The sequence below is a fragment of the Pseudophryne corroboree genome, chromosome 12 (assembly GCF_028390025.1).
Source record: "Pseudophryne corroboree isolate aPseCor3 chromosome 12, aPseCor3.hap2, whole genome shotgun sequence".
NCBI classification, from domain to species: domain Eukaryota; kingdom Metazoa; phylum Chordata; class Amphibia; order Anura; family Myobatrachidae; genus Pseudophryne; species Pseudophryne corroboree.
Window position 1 is genome coordinate 75,874,286 of NC_086455.1, and position 15,252 is coordinate 75,889,537.

A 15,252-nucleotide genomic window follows, 5' to 3' on the forward strand; every position below is an offset into this window, starting at 1 on the left:
ATCGCGGTCCAGGTAGGACAGGTTGTGCCGCTAAGCCAGCATCCTAGACAGTGCAGAGGCGGAGACGAGGGCCAGCGACCCTATCGCTATCCTCTTAGGGCAGCTGACAACTGATGAGCGACACTTGTAGCAATGGATGGCAGCACACTGATTGCCCTGCCTCAGGGACAGTATAACAGAACTCCAGGAGCAAAGTAAACACAGGTGGCTCAGTTATAATGGGGTAAATGTGGGGCTTTTTTCAGGAGCTCCCCAGGGACACCTCTGCTCAGTCAGACTGCAAGCCCCTAGATACTTTTCTGTGGCAGACTGACCCACAGGGACAGTCTGCAGCTCACTGAATCTCCTGGCACCTTCCACTCTCCAAAATGGCCGCCAGGCGCCTCTGCAGCCTGCCAAGCTGCAAGCTTCTCCTCCAGTCTCCGGCCGGGTGATCAAGGTGAGGCAGCCGGGGAGTAGCCAGCGGGGGTTCCGGCAGCTGTAGAGGCACTGCAGCGCAGACTGAGCCTATCGCGGCCGCGCACAGACCTCCGTAGCAGCGCGCCGTGTCCAGCGCGAAATCGAGGCCCCGGTCTGAGGGGTCTTGACAGGCCACAATCCGCGGGAGCTCTGAAAGACGCTCCCCGACTCCGCAGCCAGTGTCCGACCTCCCCAGGGGGTGCAGCAATGTCCGGGCTGGTGGAGGAGATAAATAATAACCCCGGGGTAGAGGCACAATTGAAATAAATCTCCTTCTTTGTAGGAGCTCCGTCCAAGGGCGTCCCGTCTCCTCAGCAGCTAGGCCACACCCCATCCACAGACTTTTTAAGGGTCTGCCTTTCCTGCCTGGCAGTAGCCAACTCTGTATTTATATTAGTAATCATGCTTTTGATTGATTCTAACCACTCTGGTTCCTGAACACTGCTATCATGTGAGGGTAGAGAACACTGGGTACATAGGAGGGAACCCCCCCCCGGTGAAGGGGAGAACTTGGTGTTATATGAGGGGGACACAACCTTTTTCCCAGACATTCTGTATTACAGAAACACACACAGAGCTCAGTGAAATAACACAGTGCAGTGCTAAACACAGAAAGAGAAATCACACAATGGCCCTCATTCCGAGTTGTTCGCTCGTTCTTTTTCATCGCATCGCAGTGAAAATCCGCTTAGTACGCATGCGCAAAGTTCGCACTGCGACTGCGCCAAGTAACTTTACTATGAAGAAAGTATTTTTACTCACGGCTTTTTCTTCGCTCCGGCGATCGTAATGTGATTGACAGGAAATGGGTGTTACTGGGCGGAAACACGGCGTTTCAGGGGCGTGTGGCTGAAAACGCTACCGTTTCCGGAAAAAACGCAGGAGTGGCCGGAGAAACGGTGGGAGTGCCTGGGCGAACGCTGGGTGTGTTTGTGACGTCAACCAGGAACGACAAGCACTGAACTGATCGCACAGGCAGAGTAAGTCTGGAGCTACTCTGAAACTGCTAAGTAGTTAGTAATCGCAATATTGCGAATACATCGGTCGCAATTTTAAGAAGCGAAGATTCACTCCCAGTAGGCGGCGGCTTAGCGTGTGTAACTCTGCTAAATTCGCCTTGCGACCGATCAACTCGGAATGAGGGCCCATAACCCCAGATAGTCTATGGAGTGACACAGAGATAATAGGGACCAGCACACAATACCTCAGGCAAAGCAGTACTCTGCTGGGTATTTTTTTCTGAGCCTTATTAAGGCAGCTTGTGTAATACAGCCTATATGCTCCCACCCTCTCTATAAAACCCCCTGGTACCAGTACAAGCAGTGATACAGCAGAGTTTGTGGAGGAGCAGCTTTTGCATGCAGCCTGGCAGTCAGCTGCAGCAGGAAATGGATCCTTGCAGCCTCTGGTCCCGCTCTCCAGCAAGCCCCGCCCCCTCAAAGGCATGCGGCCCCTCTGATTTTATACTGGCTTTATAGCAGGTTTTTGTGTAAAAAGAAGGAGCTTAAAAATCCCTTTTTATTAACGCCAGTGTGGGTGTCCGCCATTGTCACCGGGAACCCGGTGTCTGTACTCACCGCACCGCATCTTCGGCATCTGTTAGGGGAGGTGGCATGCTGCCGGCGTGTGTGCACACCCTGGGGGTATGTGAAACAGCGACTCAGGAGCTTAATGTCCTGTCAGCGGGGGATATGAACCATTAACTCTACAGGAAATTGGTTCGGTCCACCCCCTAAGTACCATGATGCAGGTAGACTGGTTGCCAACCAAAGCTGCCTGAAAGTAATAAACTAACAAATTTCTGAAGAAAACTCTCTGAGTTCCAGAGAATGCACCCGTCTCCGTGAGCACATTTTTCTAAACGGAGTCTGGTGGAGGGGCATAGGGGGGAGGAGCTAGCACACACTAATGATTTCTTACAGTTCCAGGCTCCAATGGACCCGGTCTATACCCCATGGTACTAATGTCACCCCAGTAACCACTAGGAAGTTAGAGAAAGTTGTATTATACAGGAGCATGGCTCTTCCTTCACTGCTCTGGCATCAATAGTGGTGGCAAAGGAGCAGAACATTCAATAAACAGGGCCGTTACTAGGGCTGTGAGAGCAGTACCCCCTCACAGAGCACAGGGTTCTGTGAGCGGCACAGTCGCCAACCCACAACTCTTTCTTTGCTTGAAATGCACCCAGAAACCACTATCACTGCAGAAGTGCCCCCAGAGCATCTTATAGACGCTCCAGAAACAAACAATGTCTTCTGTGCAGCCACTCTGGGTGTCCTCGTGACACACTGAGCGGTGCCACACTTTGGTGCCATCAACCCCTAAAGGTGGTATGGCTGTCCGCAAACACTACGCCCAAAACTGGGGTCTCTGGCTACAAAGACATTACACTGAGTTGCAAAATTATTATGACCACCAGGCGATTTGATGTAAAGTATCTATTTTGCAGATAAAGCTGACGTATAATGTCTAACTCTGTATAACATCGGAAAGGTGAAGGTATGCAGAGACTAATGAATGTATCACTCATGAAATAATGAGTAAACGACGTGATCTGATGGACTTTGGTACGTGGAATGATTTGTTGGTACTCACAGCAGTGGTGCAAGCATTAGCTAAATGGCAGCACTGGTGATATGGCCGAGGATAGCAGTTGTTAAGGTGTACACTATTGGGATCACTAATCAACACTAAAACAGCAAGCAGACCAGAAATCCGAAGATGAATAGCACTTGGTAAAACAGTCATGAGGGATCTTGATAAAAATACTCAAGTGCAAAGATGTGTCTTTGCACACAAAGACATGACTGGTTCAAGCTATGTTTTTTTCAGTAACATTGTATGGGTGTGAAAGCTGGACAGTCAAGAAGCAAGAAAGAAAGATCATAGACGCTTCTGAATGACGGGGGTTGGAGATGAATATTACGGATAGTACGGACTGCCCGAAGAACAAAGGAAACGGTATTAGCCGAGACAAAACCTAAGCTCTCCCTAGAAGCACAAATGACAAGACTGGTGCTTTCCTACTTTGGACACATCATGTGAAAAACAGGATCCCTAGAGGAGGACATTATGCTTGGAAAAGTTGAAGGCAAACGAAAAAGGGCAGGACCAGCTCTGAGATGGCTTGATACCATCACAACTATGGACACCACACTATCAACCAGAACTGCTTGACTGAAGATCGAAATTAGTTCAGGGCAACTACCCATAGGGTCGCCATAAGTCGGCATCGATTTGACGGCACATAACAACTGGACCACCAGACGAAAAACTGGGACTAAGCACAAGGCAATCATGAATTGGGGCCCCTTTCAATACATACACTTGACAGATGATTGGCGTTATCCATCTAAACACAAACTGCTTGGTCACATGCTATCCTTACTAGTGTGCATCATAGTGCACCAATCCGCAGAGCTCAGACAACATCAACTAAATCAAGAGACTGTCCAATGCCAGACTGCATGGCTTGGCTCAGACCAGGACTCACAATCTCGTGGTTGAGATGAGAACTAGAAACAATGCATATACAAGTCATGTAACCATATCAAGGAGATATGACTGGGATATGGATCAAGTGCAACGAAATATGCTGCTGCTGTATTAGTAAATGTTAATAAATATACAGTAGCATACAGAAACAGGGGAATTTCCCTCTGGCCCGACAATTATCCCTGCCCAGTGCAGCAGTACAGCTGGACCTCAGAAGGTAATAATGTACAGCACAGAACAGAAGATCATCCAGCCTCCATGGCAGCTACAGTGAGGGGACAGGGCTACAAAACGATAAACTTTGGCAGGCAGGCAAAGAGGAGCTGTGTGTTTAATAAAAGCAGGTCCTCCCATACAGACTCAGCGGGAACAGAGCCCTAATGGCACCAATACACCAATATGCACTATATGACGGACAATTTTAGTAGCCAAGGGAAGGACTGCAGAGTCCCCCATCTCAATTGCAGTGAAAGTGAAACTAAATACATGAATAAAATTTAATAAAAATAGAACTATAGCTAGGTGCACACTATACAATTATCTGTCAGACGGTATGTCCAATCTGACTTTTTGGAATGAAAATATGGTAAAGTATGTGAGCCAATTGCTCCCAAATACTGGAAACCAGAAAAAATTGATTGTTCAAATTGGTTAATCTGATTTAACCAATTTGTTTGAATGACCATTTTTGTCTGTTTTCCAGTGTTTTGGAGAAAACAGTCGCTTTCTCCTATAAATGACCATAGTTTTGTTCCAACCAGTAGATTGAACAGATTGTCTGACAGATAATTGTACAGTGTGCTTAACTGTACGGCACAAACAATGGCACCCACTGCATGGGCAAAATAACAGAAACCGAAGTGCTTTGCACCAGAGGATGGAAAAGGAAGACAAGTTTAGTTTGCAGATTGTGCATGCTCCTAGAAGCGCGCCCTATATACACCATGGTATTCCGTGTGCCCCTGATTGGATGCCAAAGACAGGTAAAATGATCTTAATGAAAACCGATACAATGACCTACTTGCTTCTGATGGGAGTGTGCGATTACAGAATCAGAATATGGATATAAATACAGTATTTCTGCATTTGGTACATAGGCTGCTGATGTACACTCAAATGTAATTTACACATAATTTGCAACCATTATCCTATTATTAAACAGATATTCTATATACTTTTCAGAATAAGCATCCGAATGCTACAATTGCTAAATATTCCTGAAATGTAAAAAATGAAATGTGCAATAAGCAATGTTGTTCTGCCGCCCATAACAGCCAATCACATCTAAGCTTTTAGCAGTTTTGTGAAGCCATATAAACAAAGGCTACTGCTATTGGTTGCAGCACATCATTGATATTTTCACCATGGTATTATATAAGCGTTACAATGATCAGAGTTAGCCATAGGCTATTCCTTAGTACCTGTGGCTGACGTGAAGATGATTTGCAGGATGTGAGCCATAGTAAGCAGGCGAAAGAGGTAGAGATGGTTGTATGCTGATATTAGGGATGAAGGGTGCAGGTCCACACCTTCTTCCCAGTACAAAGATGGGAATGCCAAAACTGATCCCACCTAGGATAAAGGACAGTCATGAGAATTAGAAACAAATATTTAAAACAAATCAGTTTAGATTTATTTTACTAAAGGGGGACATTTTCCCTCATTTTACTACTAGAGGAGCGATCCGCACCCCACAGGTTCCATGTCTTCTGTAGCTGTAGGCTAGAAAACAGCCTCAAATAGATTTTAAAGCACAGATTTAAAGTGGTCATCTGAGATTTTAACACCTAACATGAAAAGTGCTGTGAAAGACATAAATAGTGCCTTTAAAACTGGATTCATCCATGCAAAATGTAATAGAAATAAATAAATGTTTACCAGGAGATGGAACATATCCACGGACAGGAAGGATGGCGTTCCCTCAAGCCTCATGTTTGGCAGGAACACTGTGAATACAGGTGCAAAAAGATGTTTAATATGCCTGTATCCAGACAGGTATTCTGACATGGCCTGGATCCGTGTCATATCTCCTATGTCAGGCATTAGGGGTGGACAAGAAGCAATGCATAGAGAGAGCGTGAAGGTGAAAAAGGGGGGGGTTTCCAGGCAATGGACCCCTCTTGCTTTTGCTAGATGTGGAGAGAGCGGGTGCTGGGTAAAAATCTCATATTAACTGATTGGAGCTGGCTACACAGGTAGGTGGATTGCAGGTGTTATTAGGGGATGCCTAAACGTTAACAGCCCCTCAATCTGCCATACTATAGGTTTATGATGTACAAATAGGTCTGTGAAGGTGTTAAAACCATCGGCCAAAGCCTCAATAAACTGATGTTTAGTCGATCTAGCCCCATGAGCGGAATGTAACGGCGTCAGAGATCGCCGGAAGTGCAGGATGCTGGCCATTCTCAGACATTTTTTTACAGGGGCAATCATGTAAAAGGAATGGCACTTTTTTTTTACATTTTAAAACAGCGGTGGTATCATACAAACATATACCTGCCAGCAACTGCGCCAGATGGCCTTGTATTGTGGTTTGATGACATGTGACTCTTTGAGCTTCAGCAAATTTCACCAGCGCTTTGAGATTGGCATGCTAAAAGACAGATAGAGGTTACAGAACTAATTAATCCTATAAAAACTGCTTTTAATATTATTTAAAAATATAAATGCAGAAGTCATCCTGTATAAACTGAAGAAATTCTGTTTATCCTGTTGCAAGAATTAACAAACAATTGGTTCTGTTTGTGTCACTGCAGAATTAATTCTAATTAGACAGTTAGGATCATACATTTACAGTAACTCAGGTTCAGTAGCATTTAATGGCGTTCTATACCTCCGCGCGTTTCATCTCAGTCCCCACAGGCCCCTAATGTTACTGGGACTGCAGCCGTGAGTCCTGCAGTGTGAACAGCTAGTAATGATCACACTCAGCTCTGGCAGAATGCAGTAAATAGAGGTGTGTGCTGGGGTCCGGTATGAAATACCGGCGGTAGGGAGACCGATGCCGGAATTCCAACAGACATGATCCCGGAGGCAGCGCAGCGAGCTCGTGATTTCCCTTCAGGTCTGGTGGCGACCTCGGGTGGTGGAAACTCGAGCTTTGGTCAGAATTCCGACTGGTGGCATTTTGTCGGCTGTCGGGATTCCGGCGTTGGTCTCCTGACCACCAAGATCCAGACAGCCGGTAAATCCTTTTCTCGTAGACCGTAAGGGATACTGGGAATCCATTTAGTACCATGGGGTATAGACGGATCCACTAGGGGCCATGGGCACTTTAAGAAATTGATAGTATGTGCTGGCTCCTCCCTCTATTCCCCTCCTAACAAACTCAGTCTAGGAAACTGTGCCCGAGGAGATGGACATACTTTGAGAGAAGGATAGATAAGGAAAGTGGTGAGATTACAAACCAGCACACACAGAACAAGAGGAAAGCCATGCTAACCAAACTTGAAACATGAACAGCAACAGCTGAACAAACCAGAATACTTAACCAAGTAACAGTGCAGGAAGAACGAAGCACCGGGCGGGCGCCCAGTATCCCCTATGGACTACGAGAAAAGGATTTACCAGTAGGTAATCAAAATACTATTTTCTCTTACGTCCTAGGGGATACTGGGAATCCATTTAGTACCATGGGGAAGTACCAAAGCTCCCAAACCGGGTGGGAGAGTGCTGAGGTTCCTGCAGAACTGACTGACCAAACTGAAGGTCCTCAGAGGCAAAAGTATCGAACTTGTAAAACTTAGCAAATGTGTTCGAACCAGACCAAGTAGCTGCTCGCTAGAGCTGTAAAGACGAGACATCCCAGGCAGCCGCCCAAGAAGAACCCACCGACCTAATAGAGTGGGACTGAACAGTTTTTGGAACTGGCAAGCCTGCCATGGAATAAGCATGCTGGATAGTGAGCCAGATCCAGCGTGCAATGGACTGCTTTGAAGCAGGACACCCAATTTTATTGGGATCACAGAGAACGAACAGCGAGTCCGATTTCCTGTGACGAGCTGTTCTCTTTACATGCACCTCAAAGCCCTCACAACATCCAAAGACTTTGAAGTAGCAGAGGTGTCCGTAACAACCGGAACCACAATAGGTTGGTTGATGTGAAACGCAGACACCACCAGGGGAAGGAATTGCTGACGAGTTCTGAGTTCAGCTCTGTCCTCATGGAAAATTAAGTAGGGGCTCTTGTGAGACAACGCCCCTAGCTCCGACACACATCTTGCTGAAGCCAAGGCCAACAGTGTGACGGTCTTCCATGTAAGGTACTTTACGTCAACCTCCTGTACTGGTTCAAACCAGTCCGATTGGAGGAACTGTAGCACCAAACTGAGATCCCAATGTGCCGTGGGAGGCACAAAAGGAGGTTGGATGTGCAGAACACCTTTCAAGAACAACTGGACTTCAGGGAGAGAAGCCAATTGTTTCTGAAAGAAAATAGACAAGGCCGAAATCTGGACTTGTTTGGTGCCTAGACGTAGGCCCAGGGTCGGACTGGCCCACAGGGGTACAGGGGAAACTACCGGTGGGCCCCACTGCCTGGGCCCCCACCCCCTCCTCTAGGGATCAGGTTCCAGACTGAGCACTTGAGTTCTACACTATACAAAGGTTACCTTATACTGCACAGGACTGTGGTGTATTCACTACAGTACATTGCTGTTATTAATCTGGTACATTTACATGCATGAACTAGCAGTATTTACTATATATATTTATCAAGAGGCCCAGACCATACATTAATGGTTTTCAAAGCCTCTAAAAACGGGCCCCTACCACTGCATTCCCCCGGTGGGCCCTTCATACCCCAGTCCAACACTGCGTAGGCCCACATCCACTCCTGACTGCAGAAAAAGCAGGAAACGTCCCAGATGAAATTCCACCGCAGAATAATGTCTGCTCTCACACCAAGGGACATATTTCCTCCAGATATTGTGGTAATGTTTAGACGTTACCCCCTTCCTGGCTTTGATCATGGTCGGGATGACCTTGTTTCCTGGCTAGAATCAGCCGTTCAACTTCCATACCGTTAAATGTAGCCGTGATAAGTCTTGATAGACGAATGGGCCCTGTTGCAGAAGATCCTCACGAAGAGGTAGAGGCCTCGGATCTTCGAGTAGCATCTCGAGAAGATTCGCATACCAGGCCCTTCGTGGCCAGTCCGGAGCAATGAGGATTGCTTGAACCTTTTCCCTTTTTATTCTTTTTAGAATTCTTGGAATCAGAGGAAGTGGAGGAAACACGTACACCAGCTGGTAGACCCACAGAGTTGTTAGAGCGTCTACCGCCACTGCTTGTGGGTCCCTCGACCTGCAACAATACCGCTTGAGCTTCTTGTTGAGTCGAGAGGACATCATGTCGATTTGTGGATATCCCCACCGACGTGTCAACCACCGGAACACCTCCGGGTGAAGGCCCCAGTCCCCCGGGTGCAGGTCGTGTTTGCTGAGGAAGTTGTCTACTCCCGGAATGAAGACCGCTGACAATGCAACGGCGTGTTTTTCCGCCCAGAGGAGAATTCTTGACACCTCTGACATTGCTGCTCTGCTTTCGTTTCCACCCTGTCAGTAGGTCTGGGGTAATTCAGACCTGATCGCTCGCTAGCTGCGATCAGGTCAGAACTGCGCATGCGTATGCACCGCAATGTGCAGGCGCATCGCACGGGTACAAAGCGGACTGTTGCTGTGTGATGGGTTTTACAAAGAATCCATTCGCACAGGTGATCGCAAGGAGATTGACAGGAAGAAGGCGTCTGTGGGTGGCAACTGACCGTTTTCAGGGAGTGGCTGGAAGAAACGAAGGCGTGTCCAAGCGTTTGCAGGGCAGGTGTCTGACGTCAATTCCAGCCTCGGACAAGCTGAAGTGATTGCAGCAGCTGAGTAAGTCCTGGGCAACTCAGAAACTGCACAAAGATTTTTTTTGTACCGCTCAGCTGCACATGCAATCGCACACTAGCACAGCTAAAATGCACTCCCCGGTGGGCGGTGACTATGCAAACGCAGGACTGCAAAAAACAGCTAGCGAGCGATTAGGTCTGAATTACCCCTTACGTACGTTACCGCCGTCACATTGTCCGACTGGACTTGAATGGCCTGATTCCGAAGTAGAGATGAGGCCTGCAGAAGGGCGTTGTAGATAGCCCTGCGTTCCAGGATGTTTATTGGAAGGACGACTTCCTGACTTGACCATCTTCCCTGAACCTGCACCCCCTGGGTGACTGCTCCCCAACCACTGAGGCTTGCGTCTGTGGTTAGCAGAATCCAATTCTGAATCCCTTCTAGTTGGATGGGCCTCGCATGAAAACTTCCGTACTGAAGCACTTCGTAAGAGGCCACCACTTCCCCCAGAAAGCGAATGCACAGATGCACAGAGATCCGGGTTGGCATCAGGACAGCCCGAACCATCGACTGGATCACCACAGCCTTTTCCAAGGGAAGGAACACTACCTGAGACTCTGTGTCCAGTATCATTCCCTGGAAAGGAAGCCTCTGTGTTGGTTCCAGGTGAGGTTTTGGTAGGTTGAGAATCCCCCCGTGATTAAGGAGTAGTCTGGTTGAGAGGCCAATGCTGTCCAACAACCACTCCCTGGATGGTGCCTTTATCAGAAGATCGTCCATGTACGGAATTATGTTCACTCCCTTTTTGCGAAGTGAACATAAGCCATCACTTCGGTGAACACTCTCGGTGCCGTGGAGAGACCAAATGTCAGGGACTGGAACTGGTAGTGACAGTCCTGCAGTGCAAATCGTAGATAAGCCTGATTAGTGGGCCAGATCGGAATGTGAAGGTACGCATCATTGATATCCAGAGACACTAGGAATTCCCCCTCCTACAGACCTGAGATCACCGCTCTCAGAGACTCCATCTTGAACACTCGTAAGTACGGGTTCAACGACTTGAGGTTCACAATCGGCCTCACCGAACCGTCCGGTTTCGGTACTACAAACAAGTTAGAACAGTACCCCTTGTTTTGCAGATGAGGTTGAACTGGAACAATGACCCGAGTCTGTACCAGTTTTTGATTGGCGTCCTGCAAGGTTATACTTGCCTCTTGTAAAACTGGTAAGCCTGATTTGAAGAATCTGCGAGGTGGGAGCTCCTGGAACTCCAGTCTGTGGCCCTGGGAAATAAGATCTATGACCCAGGGATCCTGGCACATGCTGTCCAGACGTGACTGAAGAATTTTAGCCGGGCTCCCACCTGCCAGTCTTCCAGGCATCTTGGTCCACCGTCATGTTAAAGGTTTTGAGGAAGCAGAGCTTGAGCCCTGTTCCTGTGAACCGGCAGTTGCTGGTCTGCGTGGTTTACTTCTAGCGCCTCTGGTGGCGGTAGAAGAACCTCTGGGCTTGCCCCTAAACTTGGCAGTCCGAAAGGAGTGTAAAATGGGTCCTGAGTAGGCCTTCCTAGCTGGAGGACTTGCAGAAGGAAGGTATGTGGACATACCCGCAAGTAGCTTTGGAGATCCATTTGTTTAGTTCACCTACAAATAAGGCCTTGCCTGTGAAAGGTAGGCCTTCCACGCCTTTCCTGGAGTCCGCATTCGCTGTCCACTGGCGTAGCCATAGACCTCTGCGTGCAGACACTGCCATAGCTGTAGTGCGTGCATTAAGCAAGCCTATTTCTTTTATGGCTTCCACCATAAAGTTTGCAGAGGCCGGTATATGTTGCAGGAGCAAAACAATCTCCCCTTGAGGCAAGGTATCTAACCCCTCAATTAGGTTACCCGACCATTTAGCAATGGCTCGAGTAATCCACCCACATGCTATAGTAGGTCTCTGGGCCACCCCTGCAGCTGTATATAAAGATTTGAGCGTAGTCTCAATCTTGTGGTCAGCCGCGTCTTTCAATAAGGCTGCACCTGGGACAGGCAATACAATTTTCCGGGAGAGCCTGGATACTGATGCATCCACTATTGGTGGATTTTACCATTTTTTTCCTATCCTCAGGAGGAAAAGGAAAGGATGATAATAACCGTTTAGGGATTTGAAATTTCCTATCAAGATTAACCCATGGTTCTTCAAACAGGGTATTTAATTCCTTTGACACAGGAAAAGTGGCTGAGGATCTTTTTTATATTAAAATAAGATTCCTCACTCTCCTATGTCACCTTATCAGGGATATTCAGAACTTCTCTGATAGCTTCTATAAGAGCCTCTATTCCCTGCGACAGAGTACCCTCCCCACCTCACCCTCCTCCATGTCTGACCCTTCATCATCCAAGTCAGACTGCAGGATATGGGCCAAAGTGCGTTTGTGCGGACAAATGGCAGGGGACTGAGACACTGGTTTGGGTACTGAGTCTCTTTTCATAAACTCAGTCATAGATTGTCTTAAGTATTGAGTCTCTTTCTCCTTCCGAAATAACTTAGTAGAGATTATGGAAATCATTCCTCTAATGGAGTCCAGCCATGCTGGTTCTGCCCCACTAGCCTGGGAAGGGACACTACATTGAGTACACACTAGTGAACCCTATGGGGAAGAGTAACATTGTGCTTTACATGAAACACACTCTTCACCTGACATACTGTATAGTGACAGCACACACACACAGGAAAAGGTTAAATGCACAATTAACCTACAATGAGCCCTTCCAGGGAGAGACAGAGGGAGTATGGAACCAGCACACGGCGCCCTTAACGCTAATGCCAAGCTTAGCCGGGTCACAGACTAAGTACCTAGATTAGGGACTTAGTACACTAACAATCGCTCTCCCCCTGCTATGACCCCCAGGTACCGCTGAGGTAATCTGGTGTCTCTCTGGAGGAGCTCAGCGTCCCTGTCAGTCAGCGACTGTGTCAGCTGCAGAGGGAAAATTATGCTGGTGAGCTGCTGGATCCGCTTGTAGTGAGGCTCCGCCCCTTCAATGTCGCACGATCTTCCCGCACTTTTTTTACACTGGCTGTATGTGTCTTATGCATAAAATGGAGACATACTGCTTTTATGGCTATGTTGCCAGTCTGGGTACTGTGTCTGTACACAGCAGGAGACACAGTCCACCCCATTTAGAAGCCATGCATCTCCGCACCCTCATGCCGCCATAATGGCCGACGACCCGCTAACTGGGATGCCGGCTTAGTACTCATCACTCTTCATTCTTCTGGCTCTGTTAGGGGTGGCGGCGTGCTGCGGGAATGTACGCTCGCCATGGTAGGGCTTGCAAATAAATCTCTCAGGAGCTAGTGTCCTGTCAGCGGGGAACAGGACCATTAACCCAGAGAGAGGTTGGGCCGTCTTCCCCCCCTAAGTCCCACGAAGCAGGCAGGCTGGTGCCATCCAGTCCTGCCTGAAAATAACAAACTCAGAAAATAAATGCAGAAAACTCTTCAGGAACTTCCATAGACGTGACCGGCTCCTCCGGGCACATTTTCTAAACTGAGTCTGGTAGGAGGGGAATAGAGGGAGGAGCCAGTGCACACTATCAATTTCTTAAAGTGCCCATGGCTTCTAGTGGACCCGTCTATACCCCATGGTACTAAATGGATTCCCAGTATCCCCTAGGAGGTAAGAGAAATAACTGCATCCTGTGTGCTGTAAATGTAACTTCTCTAAGATCAACTGCTTTTCCTACTGAGTACTGTTCACTATTTGATTCTCTTCCCTCTTGCCACGGCCAGAGCTCTCCTTTCCTGACTGCCAGTGAGCTGCTGTAACCATATAGCACTGTGGGTTCTCACTGTGGGATCCTTGAAAGACTTGATAGTTTAGAAGTTTATAATATTTGTGTCTTCCCAGAGTGCTGCTTTTTACCATGTTTAAGTGCAAAATAAGAATAAAAAAAGTGGGTGGAGATCACTCTTGATGTACAGATGTGTCCTCATACATCTAGCCTCAATATGCCACACAGTTGGCCCAAATGTATTAAGTTTTAACAAGAGACAAAGTGAAAACGGATATATAGAGATATTAAATGACCAGCAAATCAGCTCCTAACTGTCATTTTTCAAACACATCCTGTAACATGTCAGTCAGGAACTGATTGGCTGGTGATTTTTCACTCTTTATCCGTCTCAACTTAATCTCTTGTTAAAGCTTAATACATTTGGCCCAACGTGAGATTCCTGTGGGTAGTGAGCCACCAGGTCCCGTACAACTCTGCAGCAATGATCTATGATGACACAAATGTGTTATAGAATAGCTTCTCAAACTCGATCCTCAGGACCGAATACAGCTCACGATTTCCAGGTCACCTGGTAGATATACAAGTGACTTCATTACTTACTGGTACATTTTAAAAGATCCACAGGTGGAGCTAACGTTTTCACTTATGACTGTGAGGAGGTCTGAAAACACAAACTGTTGAGGTCCTGGGGACTGAGCTTGAGAACCTATGTACAGGCTGAGTATCCCATATCCAAATATTCCGAAATATGGAATATTCCGAAATACGGACTTTTTTGAGTGAGAGTGAGATAGTGAAACCTTTGTTTTTTGATGGCTCAATGTACATAAACTTTGTTTAATACACAAAGTTATTAAACATATTGTATTAAATGACCTTCAGGCTGTGTGTATAAGGTGTATATGAAACATAAATGAATTGTGTGAATGTACACACACTTTGTTTAATGCACAAAGTTATAAAATTTTTTGGCAAAAATGACCTTCAGGCTGTGTGTATAAGGTGCATATGAAACATAAATGCATTCTGTGCTTAGATTTAGGTCCCATCACCATGATATCTCATTATGGTATGCAATTATTACAAAATACGGAAAAATCCGATATCCAAAATACCTCTGGTCCCAAGCATTTTGGATAAGGGATACTCAACCTGTATTATAGCAATTAAAAATGAATTGTCATTAATTAATAAATCCAAATCTCAAAATACAAAGTATAGACACTGACACTATTACTGACTATCTTTTAACTGCGGCGTCACCCATGCCACCTGCACACAACTAGTGTGCCACCTATACACAACTCTTGCGCCACCTAATGTCTCAATTTCGAGTGAACGGGAGCCCAAAGCACCTCTCCCCCCCACCCTTACCGACCACGCGCATGGTGCCACACCTATCCCTTGCTTTGATAATGCCAATAAATTTAGATTTTTGGTTATTGCTCAGCTTTAACTTGACAGATCAATATGAAACAAAGTGCAGGTTAAAATCGGTTCAGTAGTTTTTGTGCCAACTTGAAACAGAAAAAACTTTATATTAGTATAGATTAGCATGAGTAAACTTTAATATAAGCCTCACTTAGCTGTAAGCTAGTTATGGTGGGTGATATATAGTCACACATAACATCTCATTATACTTCTAGATATGCACTAGCACTTTAATATATATATATATATATATA

At 46.6% G+C, this 15,252-nt stretch overlaps 1 protein-coding gene across 1 annotated transcript in view; it reads right to left on the minus strand.

Annotated features, from left to right (window-relative positions):
* UBR1 (ubiquitin protein ligase E3 component n-recognin 1) overlaps positions 1-15,252 on the minus strand; it is a 296,661-nt gene that overhangs the window by 49,127 nt on the left and 232,282 nt on the right. The window contains exons 37-39 of the mRNA XM_063947658.1: positions 6,451-6,547; positions 5,833-5,900; positions 5,376-5,526 (exon numbers count right to left, since the gene is read on the minus strand). Coding sequence (XP_063803728.1) covers positions 5,376-5,526; positions 5,833-5,900; positions 6,451-6,547 — 316 coding nt within the window. The remainder of the gene's footprint in view (positions 1-5,375; positions 5,527-5,832; positions 5,901-6,450; positions 6,548-15,252) is intronic.